This window comes from Antedon mediterranea, chromosome 2, assembly GCF_964355755.1.
Source record: "Antedon mediterranea chromosome 2, ecAntMedi1.1, whole genome shotgun sequence".
NCBI lineage: Eukaryota > Metazoa > Echinodermata > Crinoidea > Comatulida > Antedonidae > Antedon > Antedon mediterranea.
The window spans coordinates 38976337-38999975 of NC_092671.1; the positions used below are offsets into that span (position 1 = coordinate 38976337).

Genomic DNA, 23639 nt, shown 5'->3' on the forward strand with positions numbered 1-23639 from the left:
TCACATGATGGGCGGTATACAGTACCATTGTTATGATAATATTCGGTACGTAGTTTGAATAAATATTTGGGTTATTGTTGGGTATTGGGTTTACACATAATGCTATTTATACTAAATATGTATTTTCCCAAGGCAAAATATGAACTAATAATAAGTGGTATAAATGCTGTTTGTGTCAAAACATGCAGAGATACAACACATCAAACTGTATGTTTCCGATTCAACATCGCAGGTTTCTAATGATTTGAATTTCAAATTACCGTAGCAGCATAGTTATCAACACAATATGGAAACACATGGGGTATCAAAAGAACGAAGGTTTATAAGAAACTCGAATAGATATGTTAAGTGCAACAATGCAGAATATCAAGAAAATATCATTTCCAATAGATGTGAGAAAATGTACAAAAAGTGGAGACCCAAAATGAGAAATCGGCTGCTTGACCAATCGTTTTCGGAGATTAGTAGAGATGGAAAGTTTACAATTGGATTTATTGGCAAAGAAGGTGGTCACCTGAAGCTAAGAAATGGAGACATTCAGCTTTATATTCCGCCAGGAGCAATGCCAGACGTCGCCGAAGGTTATGTATTTATATATGCAGACTCAGTCCATCATAACTTGGTTAAATATGATGTTATTATTTGTGGTCCTCCTGGTCTAAAATTTAATAACTCAGTTTTACTAAGATTTCCAAACCCAAAATCACAGGATGATGCGTTGCCTGAAAGACGCTCAGTGAAACTCAGTGTCCAGGAACTTGGCAAACCTTTGGAGTGGAGGTCTCTTGATACCACAACCGATGGTTCCTTCTTTTTGGAAGATGGTAACATATTGTTGCATTTGAACCATTTCACTGGAATCAAAGTTGACGTAGGAGTACAAGCTGAGCAAATTCCAACAACGGCCCCAGATCAAGGAAACCTTATCTTTCTTTCTGCTTTTTTGGAACATGAAGAAGAACGCTACTTTTCATTTAGAGTACACTGTAGTACCTACTATGCTTTGGAGGTAAATATAGCGTACAGCAAGACAATCCTATCAGTTTACTAGGCATATAATAAGCAAACAGTGTAATGTAAAAAGTTTTAAAAAATGCAAGTTTAAATTGTGCCTTTGTTATTTTCAGGATGTGAACAAAGATGAATTAGGTTCAAAACAAATTGGGAAGCCAGTTAAAATGGGTTCTTTTCGAAAACAAGACGAAATTACAATTACAATCATGAATTGTTTAGACTGTAAAGTGGAACCACCTGACTATGTAATTATTATTACTGTTGGACTTTTTGACATATTTTTTTTTAGCAGGATAAACTCTTAATGCTAAAGTGAAATCTAGGCCAATAAATTCTCCCTTTAATTTATTATGTAGGTCTACTTTCAACATCAGTTGAAACAATTGCTGTATGCATTCAGAGCGTTGGGTTTTATCAATTATAGATTCATTTTCAATTCATCGTGAAATTGGGAATACTAGCAACCCTACCGCTTTAATACTTCAAACCCTACCGTATCCTATGAACATTTAATCTCGTGTGTCTGTATTTCATTTTATCCATGAGCATACAAACTTCTATAATTCTAACAGAGTTAAAAACAATTGTTTTTGATCAATGGATTAAACTTATTATTTTATAGCGAGGATTTTCAATATAGTTTAACATTTTCTTCTCTATCTGTGTGTATGGTTGAGGTCTGTTTTGTTTCATGGGACTCAGAAATAAATAAGAAAACCCATGTCTTTAAATACCGTATGTCTTTACACTTTAAGAGCATCTGTGTCAGTGACGTCGTGTCTTTTAATGATCATATCCACCGTCAATTTGTGCTGGAATGTTCAAGTAAAAGTAACTTAGCTTTTCTGAAGTTTCAAGTTAATGTTGGTGACAAGGCTGTTCATATGGCACGAGTCAAAGTTGAATCTAATAAAGCACAGACTGCTGTAAATAACAGACTGTACTTAAAGGTCAGTTTGAAATATCAACCTGTTTAGTTTGCTTTTAAACTTATTTTAGGTCCATAATTATGCCATTTTAATAATAATTAATACATAATACAACATGTAGGCCTACTGGTAATGCGCGCTACATAAATATAATAGTCCTTTTTAAAGAAAAAATCTACATAATGTCAAGCGTAAAGTGTTTCACCATGGAAGTATAAACCTCCATTGGTTTCATAAAGTTTTAAAAACTACACGATCTTAGATAACAACGATCAATGTTTATTGTAGTCTTATCATCCTGATTTCATCTATATCATACACAATCACAAACTGAATGTAAATTAAATATAAGAATCAAATTTTATTCAATTTGTGCTTAATATACTTAGGATAAAATAGACGAATGTCACGAAGAGTATCAAGAAGCTGAATTCACACGTTCACCTCTGAGTCGACCAATTCTAACAACAAAAATGCGTCGGGAACTTTCGATGCAACTTGACATGCCGAGAATAGTACAGTGGAAAGGAGAATCTAATGCCAGATGTTGTGACTATCGAGGCCTTGCAGAGTTGATGGGAATGTCAACAAAATTCATAGACTGGATTGGAGCTCCAAAGAATTGTCAAAAAAGTAGTAGTCCAACAATTCTGCTGCTAAACAATTGGGAAATCAAGTGTAGGAAGAAGCAAATGGTGAAATCTGATGCTTTGGAAGAATTAAAAAAATATCTTATTCAACTTGGACACAGTGCCTGCATTGAGATAACAAGTCATATTGTGGAAAAGAAAACGTACATGCCATCAGTGAAGATGCGTGAGAAGATTAGTCCTGAGAAGAGAGACAAACGTCGTTGGACATATTCAGCACCATCTTCAGTGAAGCTTTTGCTGTAGGCCTACTACTACTGGAAAGTTGAGTTGTGGTAAGGCTTAATGTAAAACAAAAACATTACTAGACTATATGCAAATTTTGCTCCAGAAATAATATCTTGTCCATGGGAGCTAAAACCGATGATAGCAAACATTAATGATTTTACCGTACACAGGCGAAAGTTTTTCCAGTTGTGACTACAATCGAACATGGATATTATTCTTGTAATTGTATTTTACCTCTTTATTTTTTATGTATATATATTTGTTTATAAATCCAAATGCGAATTACAGAAAAAATGCTGTGGGTATCAGTGGTTGGAGTCTCAATTAAGATAAAACAATTATAAGCAACTACTAATTGATTGAAATGATTGGACTACTTTCACAAGGCCGATCAGGCCTCGTTAAACAAAATATAAATATATGCCTAGTAGCTTTTATTAAGCTCTTTCTAATGTAAATTATCAAACTTTATGTGACAAAAAACGTGATTTGGCCATATATGGACATGATGATGTCACATCACTCACTCATATTTAGTCACATCACACTTTTTTGTCAAACTAGTTTGATAGTGCATGGTGTAGAGCTTTAAGTTAGGTATTTGTCTCTAATAGTATTATCATGGTGTTTCTGTGATCATTACAATTAGTTATCTTGTCGGAAAATATAAATAAATGTATTTTACCTAAAATATATACATGACTTGGTGTTCAGTCAGATTACAGCCTGAAGATCATAGTCAATATTGACTATGCTGGCTAATCAGCTAATCATGGCTTTTTTAGTATACATTATGACTAATTTTTGACCGGACCATATTTTTGCGGCCAAAACAGTCCTACTGCCCGGACCGATTTTATCCATTTTGTTGACATTGTCATTGTGTACCATTGGACTATACAATTATTTATAGCTCCATAAATGTACTTTCCAAACAGTCAAAAGTCACTAAAAATAGTCCTCTATAATATTTTTCACTAAATAAGGTAATATCAAGTTATTTTGGTGGTTCTATTATGTGAATGGTCTTCATGAATTCAAAAGAAGTATTGTTGTTTTTGGAAAGAGAATCATACAACCGTGGAAAACGTCATAAGCTACTGTAGCATCAGAAAAGCTAAGTCATACGCTGTGTTTTCCCAGTGAAGTTAAACATAAGCTGCAACAGTACAGTTTCGTTCCTCCAACTGATGCCAGTCGCATCCAAGAGGCAGTCTTCTCTAGCATCCAAATATATGCTGGGTCCGACTGTTAAAGGGCTTCCTTGACTGGGTTAGCTTCTTTGCTTGACTAGGATCGCACTGAAGGAGATTGCTTAGATTGCAATATATAGTTCACTTCAAAGATTCAGACAACTCGAATCGTAAGCACTATTTAAGATGTCTGTTTCGGCAAGTTCACAGGTTTCCAGCAATACCACCTCGAACTCGAACGGAGAAGTAGGCCCAGCTGCACAGCAGGAGACATGTGACGAAGAACGACTATTTAGCAGATATTGTGATGAATAACAATTTAATTGTGAAGGTGTAGAGTATCAAGAAAATATGATATCTAAACGTTGTGAGGAAATCTACATGAAATGGAAACGGGGCAGCCGGCCATGTGTGTCTTTAAGCGAACAATCATTTTCAGATTTAAGGGGAGATGGAAAGTTTACAATTGGACTTATTGGTAAAGAAGGTGGTCATCTAGAACTGAGAAATGGAGACATTCAACTTTATATTCCTCCAGGAGCAATGCCAGACGTCGCCGAAGGTTATGTATTTATGTATGCAGACTCAGTCCATCATAACTTGGTTAAATATGATGTTATCATTTGCGGCCCTCCTGGTCTGCAATCTAATAACTCAGTTTTGTTAAGATTCCCAAATCCAAAATCACAAGATGATGAAAGCAGCTCAGTAAAACTCAGTGTTCAGAAACTTGGCAAACCGTTGGAATGGAGGTCTCTAGACACCCCAAACGATGGTTTCTTCTTTAAAGACGATGGTAACATAATGTTGCATTTGAATCATTTCACCGGAATCAAAGTAGGAATACAAGCTAACGCTCTACAGGCTAAGGCTATTCAGGCAGAGACCGCCGATAAAAGAAAAACTATCTTTGTTTCTACTTTTTTGGAACAGCAAACCCAACGTTACTTTTCGCTGAGGGTATACTGCAGTACACATTCTGCTTTAAAGGTAAATAAACCATATAATATAGAAAGATAATATAATATAAATCGATTTATATTATAGATTGGTAGAATTCTGAAGTATAACGGGAAGAAGGATGCTGGATCCGTACTAACAACAGGCCCTTTCTATTTCTCCATTATATTTTAGGATTTGAGCAAAATTGAAATCAGATCTAAACAAATTGAGAATCCCGTTAAAATTGGTTCATTTCGAACACAAGAAGACGAGGTTACTTTAAGAATCAAAGATTGTGAAGGTTGTCAAGCGGACCCATCTGATTATGTAATAATATACATTTAGGCCTATTGTTATTGTTTTTGATTGTAAATTCCTATTGTGTACAATGTATTAACTGTCACACTTTAAATGTAGAATTCTAATTCAAGTAAGATATAGGCCCACCTCTTCACGATAACAAGTCGTGTTTTGTGAGAAAAGCAATGAATACATAATGTTTTAAAAATATTGTATTTTAAAAGTTTCTGTGTCGGTGACGTCGTGGCAGATGTTGAACATATTCACCGCCAATTTGTTTTGGAACTTTCAAATAACGTCGAGGCATTTCTGAAGTGTCAAATTAATGTTAGTGACAAGAATGTTCATATGGCAGGGGTGAAAGTTACAAAGAAGTTGCAATTATTCTCAGAGGTCAGTATAATACTAATAGTATGACTGATTTCTACTACCCAATCTAGTATCTCCGTATATCCGTAATCCATAAATTCCTAGTAATTATAACAGGGTCACCTATACAATTAATATTAAACAGGATTATTACCAGCCGCTTTAAGAATGTTCGATTTGCGGTTCATCGACTATTTATTATAATAATAATAATAATAAGATTTTTATAGCGCACATACCACTCCAGAGTGCTCAAGGCGCATTAAAAAAATAATATGTTTTTGAAAAATGTATAATACACTATACAACATGTTAAACAATAACATTGTATTGCAAATTAAATAAGAATTTTAAATGAATTTAACAATTTTGTATATTTATAGAATGAAGATGAATTGTATGATGAGTCTCAAGAACTCAAAGAATTCACACGTTCACCCCTGAGCCGACCAATTCTAACTATAGAAATGCGTCGGGAACTTTCAATTCTACTTGACGTGCTGACAGTAGTACAGTGGAAAGGAGAATCTAAACCCAGATGTTGTGACTATCGAGGCCTTGCAGAGTTGATGGGAATGTCAGCAAAATTCATTGAATGGATTGGAGCTCCAAAAAATTGTCAAAAAAGTAGTAGTCCGACAATTCTGCTGCTAGACGATTGGGAAATTAAGTGTAGAAAGGAGCAATCTGATGCTTTGAAAGAACTGAAACAATATCTTATTAAACTTGGACACAATGCCTGTATTAAGATGATAACAAGTCATATTGCAAAAAAGAACACAAACATTTCATCAGTGAAGAGACGTGATAAGAAGATGAGTCTTGATAATAAGAAAGGCCAACGGCGTTGGACATATGCAGCACCCCCTTCAGTGAAACATTTGCTGTAGCCCTATACTGGAATGTTGATTGGGTAAAATGTCAACAGACTTGATTAGGCCATGGATAAAATCCATAATTAGGCAGATAAAAAAACATGTACTAGGCCTATCAGTTTTTGCACAAACCGAGTATGACGTATACATTGCATTATTGCATTTAGGATAATGGTAGCAAATGATTGTCAGACAGGCCTAAAGCTCTGTCTACACTATCAAACTAGTTTAAAGAACAAAAAAAACCTGATTGCCTAAATATGGTAGTCATGTGCTCAAAATATGGTAGTGATATGACATCGTCATGTCCATATATGAGCACGTCACATTTTTTTGTCACATAAAGTTAGGATATCGCACGCGCGTAAAGGAGTTTGAGTCCGATGACTAAAATCGAATACAGAGTAGTGAATATCCGTGAATAAGTGCATTTTGTAGGATTTTCCTAGATACTAAATAAATCATTTTATTTGACAAATCCAGTAAAGAATTTACTCGCATTCTTTAGCTTTTAGCATTCACCTAGAAACAATTACAACAGATTTCCAGGAAGTCGCAGTGGACCGGATCAATTGTGATCAAGCCATCAGCCAAGATGGCGAAAGCTAAGAATGTGAGTAAATTCTTTACTGGATTTGTCAAACAAAATGTTTTATTTACAGTAGTGAATAATTGCTATATCAAATATGCAAGCAAATTATTATTAATTTTTCATTCATTAAATCTAATCTGACATATATGAAATATTGATTGAACTAGTATTTTGACCAGGCCTGTTATCAGGACTATAATTTTAGTTATAGAAACAAGTTTATCCATGGAGGTATACACATAGGTTTAATTAATTTAACTCCATGGTTTATCCATCAAGTGAAGGGACTTTTTTTTTTTTGGAAATGAATCGTATCATAAATAAAATAACAGTAGGCCTATGTTCATTATTAAATTGAAGTACCTATTTAAATAGATTACTGTAGGCTATAGTTACCTTTATTAATTGGCGTTGAGTTTCATATTGAACAAATACGTACAAAGACAAAAGTAGCTTATTTTTTTTCTTTTATTACTAAAATATATTCATTTCATAATGACATTTCATAATCTTGATATCTTAGCATATTCATTACATGTTCATGCGTATTCATTTTTCTCTTAACGTATTCTTTCTCAACACATTCATTTTCTTAACATATAGGTCATAATTAATTTGCAAATTCATTTCTTAACCTAATCATATTTATGTAAAATATAAAAGTATACGCTTATACTATATTGTGTGTATTGTATGTTATAGTTTTGTGAGTAGGCCTATAATTGTTTACTTTTCTAAAGCTCCGCCTACACTATCAAACTTTATGTGACAAAAAAAAATGTGATGTGGCCATTTTATGGACACGATGATGTCATAATCACTACCATATTTGGGCATATAATCACTACCATATTTGGGCATATCACACATTTTTTGTCAAACTAGTTTGATAGTGTAGACAGAGCTTAACTGTGTCTCTAAATCAATATTAATAAATGTGTGTGATCAAAATTTATGTTGTTGTTATTTTACGTAATTTATATTGGTAATATTCACGTGATTATTATTGCATTCATCATCGGCCGGAACTTAATATACACCCATGATTTTAAATGTTGCACACGTGAATTTATTTAAATTGCAATAAAACTACTGAACCGTTAACATGCTATTATCTGACAACAAAAGAGAAGTTCTGCAATGTAGTCACTGTAGAAAAAATAGTATACTGACGTAGTATGGGTAGGCCCTGATGGGCATATGAAATTTGTTTTGTATTGTGAAATCAGGAAGTTGTTCTTTATTTACTAAATAAATTGTTGATTATTTTATTGCAATTATTGTAATTTATTAATTGAGGTACATATTTATCTATTATATTAATTTACCTGCCTTAAATCATGTGGTTTGTCCATGGAGGTAAAATTATAGGCCTACCTCCATGGTTTGTCTATTCGTACTATCAAATTTACTAATGTTACCGGTATTTAACTTGTTGATTTATTTAATAAACTAAATGTTTTTTGAAAACTTAGTGTAATTTGAAAAATAAAAATAATCTTCAATATAAATCATACAAATATAACTTTTGTAAATTAGTTCCGACATTTTCGTTTTTTATTTAACGAAACAATAAGCATACAAATTAAAGTTAAAAATTGAGATGTTTTACGCCCTCAACAAGAGAGTGTAGAATAGATTGCAAAAACAAACAAGTTTTCATCGCAATTATCATGGCAGAGGCAGTAAGGCCCCGACGAAAAACTAAAAAAAAGGTATTTTTGCTAAAAATTAGTCTTTATGTTAGATATGGTGAATTAGCTATTTTCTTATTTATTGTTTGTTATTTTAAGAAATAAGCATAAGCAACAAAATAAGCATCATCGGTGTATCTAGGCCTAGGCCTACTTTCCGAAGGATGAGAGGTCAGCTGACTGTTCCGTGGTGATCGGCTGCTGCTTTTGGGATTTTCCCTCAACATATTGTGTAACACCACTGATGACAGCCTAGACCTAGAGCCTAGGTCACATGCATTGATTAATATATATTTGTATTGCTGGGTGTACGACTAGCCTAGCCTAAGCCGCCTAAGCTAGTTGATATCTTGTATAAGGTGTGAAATCAATGAATTATAATTAATAAATAATTGACATTTCATATGGCCTAGCTAGGCTAGCTATAGATAGGCCTATCTAGTAGGACTATTAAGGGTATATATTTTGTGGAATGTGTCTTTGAGGAAATGCAGCCTTCCCTTGGCCTTCTGTACATGCCCAGATTTTGGTGTGCTATAGCCTAAAATCCGGATTTAAAATGGTTAATGATGATAGCGGTTGTTGAAATATTTTCAGTGTGTTCACATTTTATTTTGGACCGATTTCAATGCAACTGATTTCAGGGTGATTTGTCTTGTCACCCTAAAGCACTTACTGAATGCGTGTCCTTTGGTTTGGACATGCTCAGTAGGACCAATGCATAATTGCTATCCAATCTACTTGTTTGTATACAAAAAATAATAAATTAATTCTTATATTTTTAATAATATATAATGTATGTTGCGATAAAATTCTGAATATTATTATAATTGATCTAGTGAAAATTGTTGGAAGAAACAAAGTGTTTAAATTCTCTTTTGCCTTCTTTTTTTAGAAAAAAGAAGTTGTTAAAGATGTCGAGGAGGAAGATAAACAAGAGAATCTTTCAGAAGAAGCTGACAACTTAGAAGAATTACAAGAAGGGACTAGCCAAACACCTGAGGGGGTTACACAATCAAATGAAGGAACTAGCCAAATACCTGAAGGAGCTACACATTCAAATAAAGATATCGGTAAAGAGGAACTAGATCATAAAAGAGATAAAGAGATTGCGGAGAATGAAAACGAAATGATTGAACCAGACAAATTGAAAGAAAATGTTGCTATCCCATCAGAAACATTAAAAGTAGATAGCGTAGAAAATGTACCTGAAACAACTGCCACAGCTCCTCCTGTATCAATAGAGACTGATCTTGTAGTACTGGATGAGCTGGTGCCCTCTGCTCCACCAGTTAGCTTTGAGAAAGAGGTTACCCCAGAGACTGATAATAATACTGTACTGAGTACTACTAATTGTTTAGACATTAGAAATAGTGAGGATGTTGAACATCCAGTAGAAGTCATCAGAGAACCTTCAGTTGAAATCTCACATCCAGTTGAAGAGATCTTGGATCCTTTACCAGAAGTTACAGATCCAGTTGTAATGGATCCTCCTGCAACAGTCTCAAATCCTACAGTTGAAAGTGTTAGAACATCCGAGCAGATTAGAGTTATTGCGCAAGAAAGGAATGACGAAGTGAGGGCATCCAGCCGGTTGTATCCTGCTCTGGTGAGGCAACGGAGCCTAACCATGATGCCATTCACTGATGACGAACTAACAAAGTATTATTTTAACCCCATGCTGCAGCATCACGATGTCTATGTTGACAGTTTTGTTAAGGTAAAGATTTTTTGTTTGTCATGTCTGTGAATAACCATTCATTTACTGTATAAGTGTTTTAAATAGTAAAGCGTGGTTCCCACTAGCGACGCAACGCAAGGACGTAACGCAACGCAAGTGAATTTACCAATCACAAGCGATGGCTTATTCGGTTTTGATTGCCAACTGTCTATAACTTCGCTTGTCATTGGTTAAAACGCTTGCGTTGCGTTTACGTCCTTGCGTTACGTTCTAGTGGGAACCAAGCTTAAGGCTGTAAGTCCTGGTGGTCCCAAAACAAAAAGAACTAGAAAGCCACTCCGAGAGTGCATACCTCCACCTACTGTAAAATTCTATTTCTCCCGTAAAAAAAAATATATATATATATTTGTGTGTGTCTTAATGCTGTTTGTGATTTTTTAATAATATTAATAATAATAATTTCACTGCAAGCATGTGCATGCGAGTTTGGTATAATGGTTATGTAACAAGCCTTTCCATTAACAATAGCTTCAGTTGACTAACATTAACAATAGAACAGCAACGTGAAAATCAAACGATTGAATTTGAAAAGAAAATAGGTTTTTTAAACTACTGGCATCAAAATACGTGCACATTAAATCAAATTATGTTTTAAAATTACAAATCACAAATTATAACTCTTGCCTCTTGTACAAAAATGAAGTTTTTTGGACAAGTAGTTCTCGAGAAAATGCAATTTCAGTATACTTGTTACTTTAAGACTGCTCGCCGGCTTTTGAAAAATTCTGTCCTATCTTTTAACACTAGCAGGTCTGAAAAGTATACTAAAAAGTGGTCCAGAATTGGGACAATGGTCCCAAAATTAAATGGAATGGTCCTTGACCACATATCTATCTGTATATTCATTTTGGTAAAGATCTTGTAATTACTTTTTGAGTAATCCTGCTAACAAACCAACAAACGAACACGCGCTACCGATTACACATACCTCCTTGACGGAGGTAAATAATTGCTGAATTTACTACAAATTTATTTGTGAAAGTTTCAATTTTGACGCTGCCCTAATCAATATCACCTATTGTGTTTATTATACTATCTACCTTAAAAGCAATACATATTGAAAATATATAAAAAAACAAATAAATAAACAAAAATTGCTAAATGAAAACAGCCATAAGAGAAGTGATAAACTGTGGAAAACACCATTTATTGAAATTCTTTAAATTTGTAATTAATAATAATAATAACAGGATTTTTATAGCGCACATACCACTCAAGAGTGCTCAATTGTACATTTTGTAATAATTTCTTTTATGTCAATGTATTGTATGTTGTCATGTTCTTTGTTTTTGCTTAAAGAGATTAATAATGACAATTTTATTGAAATCATATGACCATGTAAGGATCTTGCAGTACCAGCATTTTCAACAATTATATAGGAATTCAAAGGTTAAATTTCCTTTCACACTGACAAAATACAAAGTTCAAACAATTTTAATCTTCTGATTGTTTTCACAAAGATGTAAATAAACCCTACATAAACATTTAGCTTTACACTATATACATGCATAATAATAAATTTGGACTTTTAAGCGCATAATCCCAATAGCCTCCATATGCTTCACATAACAATAAAAGTAATGCATGAAATAAGTAAAATAAAAAAGAGCAATTAAAAATGAGGGTGACAGGCCATAAAATAAATAGATCACAACTGAATTTATATGGTTAAATCGAGGGTGAAAATATTTGTTGAAAAGATGAGTGTTTAAAACACTTAAATACATAAAGGCAATAACCATTGTTTTTAACATATATAAACACTATTTAAAGCCCATATGGTTACTATTTGATAGTGATATTGTGAAATATTGGTAAATTATTACAAAACAAGTTTATTTTAGACAGTGACACATTTTTGTTTTAGACTTTTAGATCCTTGTTGTATTTTATTGTTTATTTTACAATTACTGTACAGCACACAGGAATTTGTATACATCTGATAATGATTACAGTAGTATTTAAAGTAATATAAATATTATTATTAAATATGATTATTATTGTCCTCAATAGCAAACTAATTTATTAAAGGGTCTTTCACACCTTCTCCGGTACGGTTCCGGTCCGGCGACGGCAAATCCAATCAAACGTCAATGTTTTGTTTTTATGCGGCTACGCGCATATCAATTGGTGCTTGGCCGCGTGGAGCGTTGTGAAAACGAAACATTGGCGTTCGATTCGCCGGACCGGAACCGTGCCGGAACAGGTGTGAAAGGCCCTTTAGTCATATAACTCATCATACTGTCAAATTATAGAAGCAGTGCTCATATTCCGAACATGATCTTATATAATCGCATAGCTCATTGGCGAAAGACCGTAGTCATGAACTATATGAATTGTTATTAAACTTGTTGTTAAATTATAGAAACAGTGCTCATATTCCGAACATGATCTTATAATCGCATAGCTCATTGGCGAAAGACCGTAGTCATGAACTATATGAATTGTTATTAAACTTCTTGTCTTCCATAGCAAACTAACGTATCTAGTCATGAACTATATGAATTGTTATTAAACTTCTTGTCTTTCATAGCAAACTAACGTATCTAGTCATGAACTATATGAATTGTTGTTAAACTTCTTCAAATCAAGAACAAACCTTCTTGCTGTTGTTGCGGATATTGAAAGTGTCAGAAAGGACTACAAGAAGTTTGTTGCTGAAATGTGGATAACGGAAGAAAAACACATTACTGCACAGGTAAATTATCTATAAATAAAAGACAAGGTAATACCTTTCAATATTAACATCGGCAAGGGTGCGAGCCTCACTCGCTCCATGGTTCTGGTGGTAGAACGAGAACGATAAACCATAGGTCCAGTGTACAAATCTAGCTCGTGTGCACTTTAAAGAACCTAGTATAGTACATCTTTCGAGATGAGTAGGGGGTTACCTCAGTGTACTAGTATACACACAGCCACTTTCACACACAGACACTTAACATAACTCATCAAGAGGGCCCCTTGATTGTCAGCATAAACTGTTTAGGGTCACCCTCTATAAATAAGGTGAAATAAATATTTAAAAAATCATGCTCTACACACATCTTGTTAAACCTCTTACCCATTAACCCACTTTCTATCTCCCAATACACCAATTACTTAATAATAATAATAATGTTTAACTTTTAAATTACAGGGTAAATGTGCAGATAGATTTAAAGTTTCCGAAACATTCTCGTATTCCACGGTAGAATTTAATCCTGCCAAGCTGCGCGAGGTAGAGAGGACGTTGAAACTGATACGTTCATTCGCTCACGACACACTCTCGCTGTGCCTGTACACCTCTCAACTATCTCAGCTGCAGATTGAGTCTTATTTGTATTTGTTGATTAAAAAGAATCCAACGTTACAGAGTGTTACTAAATACTCTCCTGTTACAGGTTGGTTTGTTTGTTATTGTTTCTCTGCACACACACACACACATTTACAATGAAAAAAAAACAGTTACACTAGTGAGAAAAAAAGGTGGAGAAGGAGGCCAAATAAAAAAAAAGTGTGCAGAAGGAGGCCAAAATAAGTTTGAAAACAAACTTTAAGTCATGGCCACCAGATTCAAATAATAAATAAATAAAATATTAAAGGCAGGTAATACTGTAGTTGGTTGAATATTGTTAAATTTACTTTAAAAACGTCGACGTAATAATTATCAAGTAATAATCAGCTCACATCTTTTAGTATCAACATCTTTTAGTATCATCACATTGCCTCATCGTATATCATCAATGTCATCATCGTCATTGTAATGCAATTGTCAACATTAAAAAAAAAATTATGTTATTGTTGTTTTTGAAAGCTCACCTGATTGGTCAAATGAGTTCGGAAGATCAACGACAGATTGAGCAACTTCGTCAATGTATATCCGTTTTATTTTCATTCCAACGACGACCTACTCAGGACAAGGTGTTCATTGACGTAACCAGAGGCTGGCTAAAGAGACTAGTGAGTCTACATTTACATTCCTTAAACTAGTTTGATGTGCCCAAATATGGTAGTGATATGCCCAAATATGGTAGTGATATGACATCATGTCTATATGGCCACATCACATTTTTTTTGTCACATACAGTTTGATAGTGTCGACAGAGCTTTTAATACTCAACATAACAGTGTATTATATCTGGTAGTTTATTAGTTCACACCACATTCAATATACAAATTGCATGTATTAAAGATAAGTAAAGTTTGGACCTCCAAAAAAACATATACTGTACTGTATAAAGCTCTGTCTACACTATAAACTTTATGTGACAAAAAAAATGTGATGTGCCCATATATGGACATGATGATGTCATATCACTACCATATTTGGAGAATATCACTACCATATTTGGGCACATCATACCTTTTTGTCAAACTAGTTTGATAGTGTAGACAGAGCTTTATATTTTGTTAAATTAATTTGATAAGTAAAATAGTTGATGATCAACTTTCCATTTGTGTTGGTAGGTTGCAATATTGCTACGACTTGCTAGCATACCTGACCATCTGTTCATATTAAATCATCTTCTACGATGTCCAGCTGGACTTGACCAGTGGGCAACCAGTTTCCTACAAGTGCATCCACCACCCCAGGGATACATTAGTGAAAGAGGTGCAACATGGGGTAGCCCCATACTTGATCATTTTGTAGATATGTTAGACTATCTCATGACACCTGTTAAGTAAGTATATTTTTTATTATTTAAAAAAATCATTATTATTATTTAATATCATATATATAATGGTACAAGAAACAATAACATACTTTTATGTAGAAAAGCATTATTTTACTGGCCCTCCCTAATAATGTTATAATGTTATATATATGTATATTATTATGTTCATAATCAGTGTACCATGTCCAATATAACTGGCTCAGCTTATATATTGTGCCAGTTCTGCGTTACATTTCATTTCAAAACCTGAGCTGCACTGATGAGATCTAATAAGATTGAATAAGTACTGTCTGCAGATTGGATATTAATTATATTTAAAAAAAAATTGACCTCTATGTAATTCTATAATGCTTTATAAATTTGTTTTTCTGTGCAGACATCGTGAAGAGTTTTTATCACGGTTGAAAGTTGTATTTACGCCAGATACAAGCAAAGCAAATGAAACCAATCCATTTGCCTGGACCATTCTAGATGAAGACGGTGAAGAGGTGAGTAAATGGAACAATAAACAATGATGTTTGATCCTACACAAACATTTATACCAACACATATACTGTACAGTCAACTTTCCCAATATAAGACTCCCTGAACCGGAACCGGAAACTCTCCCAAAACCAGACTTTTCTTGACGTTCAAAATATTCCAAATTCAGTTTTACCATTAGAATCACATTCTGAATACTAGACTTGTTGTAAAACCAGACATATTAGGCCAGCCCAAAGAGAGAGTTGACTGTATTACCATTGTACCATAGATGGTGTAGAATCATTTATTAATTTAATTTTTTTAGTCTGATACTTCTCAGAATATATTTATTTATGTTATGTATTATAGTATGTTCTCTCTCTATAGATATTTATCTGAAATTAAAGAATGAATGAATGAATTACAAAACAGTTTTAATCATACCACCAGCAACAATGAAACCCTACAAAATCTGACCCCCTAATAATGTTTTAATTGTTTGCATTCGAATAAAGCACAGGAGATAATTTCTACTTTTTAATTAAAAAATTGTCCGTCCTTGCTTTAAGCCCTGTCTACACTATAACTAGTTTAACAAAAAAGTATGATGTGCCCAATTATGGTAGTGATACGCCCAAATATGGTATTGCTATGACATCAGCATGTCCATATATGGGCACATCACATTTTTTGTCACAACTCTCTATGGCACACAAAGTTACCTTCATCACATATCCAAATGAATCATGTCGTTGTTGTTTTAATTTAGGATGAAGATGCTGATAGTCACTGGTTGTTGCTGAATGAGAATGACTTGGTTGGTTTACTTGCTCAGTTTCCATTTGACAAATGTTTTAGGCATGTTCTTGTCATGGATAACACAGGTAAATTATTCAGAATAGTCGCAAACATACTTTGTCTCAAAGTTCAGCCAACGATAAAATATTCCTGAGGGAGTGGCCGAGCGGTTAAGACAATGGAACCATAATTACATAGGCATAACATCGGCAAGGGTTTGATGCTCACTCACTTCATGGTTCTGTTGGAACGAGTCTTCTCGGATAGGTCTATAAACCATAGGTCCAGTGTACAAATCTAGCTCATGTGCACTTTAAAGAACCTATTACATCTTTCGAGACAGGTAGGGGGTTACACACTGCCACTGATCATAACTGGGCCCTCTAGGAGACCAATCTTTGACTGAAGAGGTCGCCCAGTAAAAATACTAATAAAAATACTTCTACTACTAATTTAAAAAAAACATAAAACAACCATACTGACATTGAGAGTACTATATGAAACAATAAGGCTGTTTTACATGTAACTAGACTTAGATTTTATATTATAACCAAAGGTTATATACATAACTAGAGAGTAACTTCCAATACAACCACATACAGCCTCAATTTGGTGGCTAGTCTCCTCATAAACCTTCATTTAAATATTTAAACGACTTTAATGTTACCTGCCTTCATTGTCTGTTTCTATTTCTGTCAGATGAGTATGCCATAGAGCGTGTTAGCAGCCAACACATAATGAAGTTGATATCATTTGCTACGTGTACTATTAACATATTGAAGAAGGGTCTGGCCACATTCAACAAATCAAGGTATAGGCAGTTTGTGAAAAGAATTGGCCGAATGATCAGGTATGTGTTTTAATTATGACTATGGAAGGCCATCCAGGCCAAAAATGTATGAAATATGCAACCTATATCCCTAAAAAATTAGCAGAGCAATGAACAACTGTTTTGTATTTTGTGAGAATTGCTGTAAAAAAAGATTAACATCTTTTTGTAGTATCATCTAAGAAAATAACTTTTTAATTAATTTAATTCCTTTTATTGTAGACATACTGTACAATACGTTTCGGATCATTGGTTGAACTACCGTGATTGGCGGCTGTCTTGCGGTGATACGGAGGACACAATTCCTTCTCTCGTTTCAATTGATGAGCAGTTCTCTTTGAAGCGTTTGCAGTTAGAACTTGATCAGTTTTATTACCGAGCCACATCAAGTATTTTATCAGCTAAAAGGTACATTTGGGACAGTTTTACTTTGAATACTATAGATTGTAACATGGGATCAAGGATGTAGCCAATCAGACATGCTGAAATGAGTCATGTGTGCGCTCTTTATATTTTCACTATCATGCATGGGAGTGCAAAAAGTGTGCAACAAAAAAAAGCATGGCAGCATTCATTATAAAATAATAGTAACACTGTATGTTATTATTTCAGACTGGGAACTTGGCAGTTTATGGCTGAAATGCCATATAACAGCATATCAATACTAATGATGTGGAAGTTACTATGGTTACTGCATAACAGTGGCACAGGTCTAAACAGTGAGCAAGCGGTTCTACATGGAGCAGGTATTGATGCCTACAAGTGGAGACTCTCTGGTGAGATCAACATAAACTTGTACAGCTGTGCCCTCACAACAACATGTCTTCACTATCACACTTATGTGACAAAAAAATGTGATGTGCTCATATATGGACATGATGATGTCATATTATTACCATATTTGGGCACATCATACTTTTTTTTGTCAAACTAGTTTGATATTGTAGACAGAACTTATATATACAGTGCTGTGATAAAAAATCCAAATACAGCACTTGTAAAATGACTGAATTATTCTTTTGATGAATGAAGAAAGTAATTGTGTGTTGAAAAGCTTTAGGCTGTTGATATAAAGTTTGCGGTACACCACGTATATTAGTTTTTCTCGACGTTTCGATCAATATGCTTTGAACATCTTCAGGCGTGAGAATTTTCACATGATAATAATGTTCTCCACTAAACACAGATAGGCATCAATTAATATTTTTTATATGCACGCTCTCTGCTTGTCTTTTGTAGACCCTGGTAATCGTGGCGCATTTGATGACAAACTGGCTGAGATGTCTATGCAGGAGCTGATCTACCTCTTGTCCACGTTTAACAGTATGGCACGCAGTCGACCAGCTTCAGACGTTGTGTTTATTAACTTCATTACCACTGAGATCTTTGAGGTTTTTATTTATATTTTTATTTTGTAAAGCTCTGTCTACACTATCAAACTTTATGTGATGTGATGTTCCCATATATGGACATGTGATGATGTCATATCACTACCATATTTGGTCACAACACACTAGTTTGATAGTGTAGACAGAGTTTTTCAAAGGTTTTATTACAGAATATGAATATGTAAGAGCAGATTCTTTCTAGTTATAATCAAGGCAATCTAACAACAGTACACTAAGCTTGTCTTGCCAAGATGGGAACTCATAACAGTCCTTTGATCTTATGTCTGGCTGCGACAAATACCAACAGTACTGCACTATGTACACATTCTCTGCGGCGAACGGTGTCTGTACTTGATGTGGAACTGATCGTGTCACAGCCACAGATAAACCCTTTGATCTCCGGAGCTCAGCATCATGTTGTTGGATTGCCTTGTTTTCGAATTCAATATTAGGATAAAGCAAAATTGTCTATCTCTTTTCAGCTTTCATATGTTAGGGATCATACCAAGACATTTTGCTGTAAAATTGGACGAGAATTACTGTCTAGCCTGGCAACCACTCATCCATTTATTATGTCTTCATTGTTGTGTCAGGTAAAAGACGTTTTCCCGGCGATTGGCACGGTAACTATCACAAGCATGCTTCTAACATTTCCATGTTTTACGCAAGAAAAAAATTGCTCTATTAAAAAAATGTAAATATATTTCTAATAAATTGTTTTTAAATCCAAAGGCAAATTACTGAAAAATGACAATGATGTGGGTATCAATGGCTGGATCTCAATTGAGATACAAAATAAAATAAGCAAAAAGCTTAATCAAAACAATGAAGTATAACAGCCAGAAAATTTAGTAATAGTAATAATAAATAATTTCATTCAAAATCCAAAATTTAATTTCAAATTGTTTGATATATAAACATCGTTTTAAGAGCAATTTTTTTCTTGGACCCTGCTAGCAGAGTACCATTTGTGATAATTGTGTTTTATTGTTTTTTCCACATGAAGGTATTTAATGTTAGACTAGACCTGAAGGTAGAGTACTCTGTACTTTTACATTTTTTTTTCTTGTTGGTTTTTTTTGTATTAAACTCTGTCTACACTATCAAACTAGTTTGACAAAAAAAGTGTGATGTGCTCAAATATGGTAGTGATATACCCAAATATGGTAGTGATATACCCAAATATGGTAGTAATATGATATATCATTATGTCCATTAAATGGGTACATCATATTTTTTTGTCACATAAAGTTTGATAGTGTAGAAAGAACTTAATGTAATGTGTAACTACAGTATTTTGTATTTGTGGTTTTACCCTAACATTCTTGTACTGTGTGTCCACACCTAAAAATATTTCCTCTTTGTTCTTTACAATAACCTACTAATTGTTAAAATTCTGTCAATTCCTCTGGGTATAGAATCTATGGTAGTACAGTAATTTATCTCTTTTGTGATGTCATATTGAATTTAGAAACATTTTTTATTACAGTCACCGCTAACAGATGAAGTTTTTAAAAATCAGGGTGGTTTTAACTTGTTTAAGGTAGTTTTCAAGCACGTTTTCAGATAGCACATATGTAACAAAAAGCATATAGGAGACATTTAAAAATTATTCACACAACTTAAAGTCATTCAAATTATTTGAAGGTTTAAATATATGGGTATCTTAGCATGAATTTTATTAACTAGGAATTGACTACCATGTATTGTTTAATAAGTGAACTTTTTTCTTTTTTTTTGGTTTTTGGTGCTATTTCAAACATTTGTTCAATACATATTTTTCACCATTAGATCCACTTTTTCAAGCAATAGAAATATCATTTTACAATTTTTGGATGTCAGATGAAGCCATTTTTAGATTTATTGGGTGTTCTAATATTTTTAATAATATTTCATCTACAAGTTAATTTATTTTTAGCATTTTTGTCTCATTTTGTTGGAACGAGAGCAGCTTTTGGAATGTTGGCATTTGATCTTTATCAGCACATTCACAATTGTCATGTTTTATTGTCATTGTCATAACAAAGTGACATTACCAACATCATTGTCATCAATATTGTCATCATCTTTTACTTTTTTAAAACAAAGCTAAAATTCTAACAACTTTAGTGGATTGTTGTCTTGGGCTATGTAAAAAATAATTATTATGGATGAAATCATTAGTTCATTTAAAGTATATCAACAAATAAGTTTGTACTTTGTGGTTTTAGTATTGCTTGTATTATGTGGAATAAGTTCATTATTTAATTAATCTTAAATCAATAGATACAAACTAGTACAGTCTTTTTATTTAGATATATTTTTATCAAAAGTTGGGTTTAATAAAGTTAGGAAAATATAAAAATAAATAAAATAAATAAATAATAAAATGTTTAAAAAAGTTGGGTTCTTTCTTTGTCAAATTAGTAGTGATGGATAAAAAAATACAGTAATTATAATAATATAATATAGATATGCATCCTTAACACTTTAGTTTTAACCTTTAACCTTTGATTTGTTTTTACATATCTATATTTTTTTTCAGATGTCCATGTACCTGTTTAGAGAGCTTCCCTTGCATCTATGGCAACCAACATCAGATGACATGGTGCTGGTTCGTCATTGGTTGGTTGACTTTGCACCAAGCAGTGTGGAAAACCAATTGGCACGCTTGATTTTGAATCATTTAAATTGGGGTTACAATGATCAGGTAAACTAAATAATATAGGCCTATATTATGATAATCTTGAGCTCTGTCTACACTATCAAACTAGTTTTATAATGTTGACAAAGCTTTACAATGTTTATAATTTATATGTCAGGATAATCTTATTAATAAAGGAATAATTCACAAGGTTAGAGATCTGTGTACACTATCAAACTAGTTTGACAAAAAATAGTGTGATGTGCCTCAATTGTGGTAGTTAAGCCCAAATATAGTAGTGATATGACAAAGCTTAATAACTGAATAAATTTCTATAAAAATATCATAGAATTTCATGTGTCCTTGTAACACTGTCACCTGAATAACTCTAAAATAATTAAATTTTTTAGAAAAATGCTCTTGCTTTGAACATCAAGTTGCATCGCGATGTTGCCATCCTTATTATTGATGCACACTGTAAACACATTGCTACGACAGCAACTGACGGTCTTATAGCGGGAGGTATATTGAAGGTAAATAAATAGCTATGAAATTCCTATCATTTTTGTATTGAATATTGTTATTATAATAATTATTATTTTGTGTTTAGTTTATTGTTTCACACAATATAAATTTTTAAAAAATATACAGAACATTTGATAAATTAATAAATATTTGAAATTAATAAAAAAACATTTTTTACAATATTTTCTGACAATAACCATTTAAAATTAATACTTTGTTGTCAAGGTATCGCAGCTAGCTTCCAATATTCGTTCCATGTTAACGACGGAGCAATCATTTGACGTGTGGGCGTGGGAAGTTCTCATGAAGCTTCACCTTCACGTTAACAATCAACCACGACAAGCTTTGCTGCCATCGGCAAGTGACACCGGTCCTCGTGACGGATTTGGAGATTATCCAGATATCCATTTGGATCCAGCTTTGTACGCCATTCAAAAGGGAGTAAAGAATAACACACCAATAGCTTGTTATGTTGCTATAGCGATGACAAAGATAGGTCATGTGTAAGTTATATGAATATTAATTTCATCCTTTTTACGGTATATATTGTTTTGGATGTGAATATTTATTGTTTTATAATTTTTTCGAATGATAGTTTGTAAAATAAAGTTTTTTCGTTTTAGGATAATACATTTATCGTTAAATTGAATTGCTTGTTCTTTTTGTTTTGTTAATATATTTTGGCAAATTGCCAAGGATAACCATAAGCGAATTCATTCACTATCCTTCTTAAAGGTGGCAATCCTCTTCACAAGACAAACATATACACAAGATGCTCTACATAAACAACGTCTTATTACATATCTTTGGAAGTGGAGTTGTAAATTGTCATTAGAAAAAATCCTGACATGAGAGGACTTGAACCCAGGACCCTTGGATTGGTAGCCAAGCGTCATAACCATCATCCATCCAGTCTGTGTCCATGTGACTTACATACAGTTTGATTATTTCTTTAGTGTTGAGGAGTTCATAACGCATGGTCTTAAGTACATGCAAGTGTTAATAGATGCCAGTGACCAAAAGATGTGTATTCCACTGCTGGAAATGGTGGTGAAGACATTCCTTAAGGAGAATAAGCAGAGGTTCTTAGTTACTAATGATAAGTAAGAATTTCACCTAACTTTTTCTTTTTTTTAGCATATTAAAGCTTGGTTCCCACTAGCGAAGCAACGTAAAAAATCTTGTTTTCCCCCGCCTGCGTGAAATCAACCTGCGATGTTTGCAGCACTGTTGCTTCGTCGGTTCCCACTTGTGATTACGCAATACAGCACCTTGCTTCGATACGTCACTACGTTGCTTTCTAGTGGGAACCACACTTTAATGTATATTTGATGGACTATATTATCGAGATTATCTGGCATTGCCACTTTTTTCTGTTATGCCATTGAACCAGTTGTTTAACATCCTTCAGCTATATTTGAGAGCCCCTTGATTGTCAGCATATGCTGTTTAGGGTCACCCTCACTAAATAAGGTTTAATAAAATAAATAAATAAAAATATATTGTCACTGTTGCAATGGATGTTAATCAATTTTATTACATAGCCTATGCAAATATGTGAACACAATTGGTTGAAACTGCATCACATGACTACCGCTGCGAGGATCGTAAATCATATATATGTCCTCGAGTACAATGACTTCGTAATTTTCTTATTCACATTTTGTGTTTTGTTGTCAGGTTTCTTCAAATCATTCAGTCCATCTTGCACGCAGACGCCAACAATGCTAGAATCACTCAGAGGTTCTTTCACACTTCGTTTCCAGGAGAGACTACCAAATGTTTTTCCAGTATGATCATTGTAAGAGCTTTGTTTAATTTATTTGTTA

At 33.6% G+C, this 23639-nt stretch overlaps 2 protein-coding genes across 6 annotated transcripts in view; both read left to right on the top strand.

Annotated features, from left to right (window-relative positions):
- Positions 1-192: 192 nt before the first annotated feature.
- On the top strand, positions 193-8544 carry LOC140041052 (uncharacterized). 2 transcript variants are annotated; one of them, XR_011842807.1, is made up of 7 exons: positions 193-1009; positions 1128-1259; positions 1770-1964; positions 2333-2868; positions 3808-5004; positions 5481-5649; positions 6009-8544. XR_011842807.1 is itself a non-coding variant. In XM_072087423.1 (4 exons), the coding sequence occupies exons 1-4, from the start codon at positions 287-289 to the stop codon at positions 2837-2839; spliced, it is 1557 nt and encodes a 518-aa protein (XP_071943524.1). In that variant the 5' UTR covers positions 193-286; the 3' UTR covers positions 2840-3766. The 2 variants fall into 2 exon arrangements, 1 of the variants encoding a protein (XP_071943524.1); XM_072087423.1 differs by lacking the exons at positions 3808-5004; positions 5481-5649; positions 6009-8544 and having other exon boundaries at positions 2333-3766.
- A 207-nt stretch (positions 8545-8751) lies between these two features.
- The window catches only part of LOC140041053 (ectopic P granules protein 5 homolog), a 33437-nt gene continuing 18549 nt past the window's right edge, over positions 8752-23639 (top strand). For 2 of the 4 annotated variants that reach the window (XM_072087425.1, XM_072087426.1), the window contains exons 1-19: positions 8752-8807; positions 9682-10506; positions 13061-13225; positions 13664-13907; positions 14321-14466; positions 14974-15188; positions 15559-15670; positions 16417-16531; positions 17145-17295; positions 17497-17682; positions 17887-18050; positions 18514-18665; positions 19145-19285; positions 20152-20205; positions 21187-21351; positions 21696-21818; positions 22036-22313; positions 22767-22913; positions 23491-23611. In XM_072087425.1, the coding sequence (XP_071943526.1) occupies positions 8766-8807; positions 9682-10506; positions 13061-13225; positions 13664-13907; positions 14321-14466; positions 14974-15188; positions 15559-15670; positions 16417-16531; positions 17145-17295; positions 17497-17682; positions 17887-18050; positions 18514-18665; positions 19145-19285; positions 20152-20205; positions 21187-21351; positions 21696-21818; positions 22036-22313; positions 22767-22913; positions 23491-23611 (3546 nt within the window). In that variant the 5' untranslated portion in view covers positions 8752-8765. The remainder of the gene's footprint in view (positions 8808-9681; positions 10507-13060; positions 13226-13663; positions 13908-14320; positions 14467-14973; positions 15189-15558; positions 15671-16416; positions 16532-17144; positions 17296-17496; positions 17683-17886; positions 18051-18513; positions 18666-19144; positions 19286-20151; positions 20206-21186; positions 21352-21695; positions 21819-22035; positions 22314-22766; positions 22914-23490; positions 23612-23639) is intronic. The other 2 variants (XM_072087427.1, XM_072087428.1) reach the window with 2 other exon arrangements.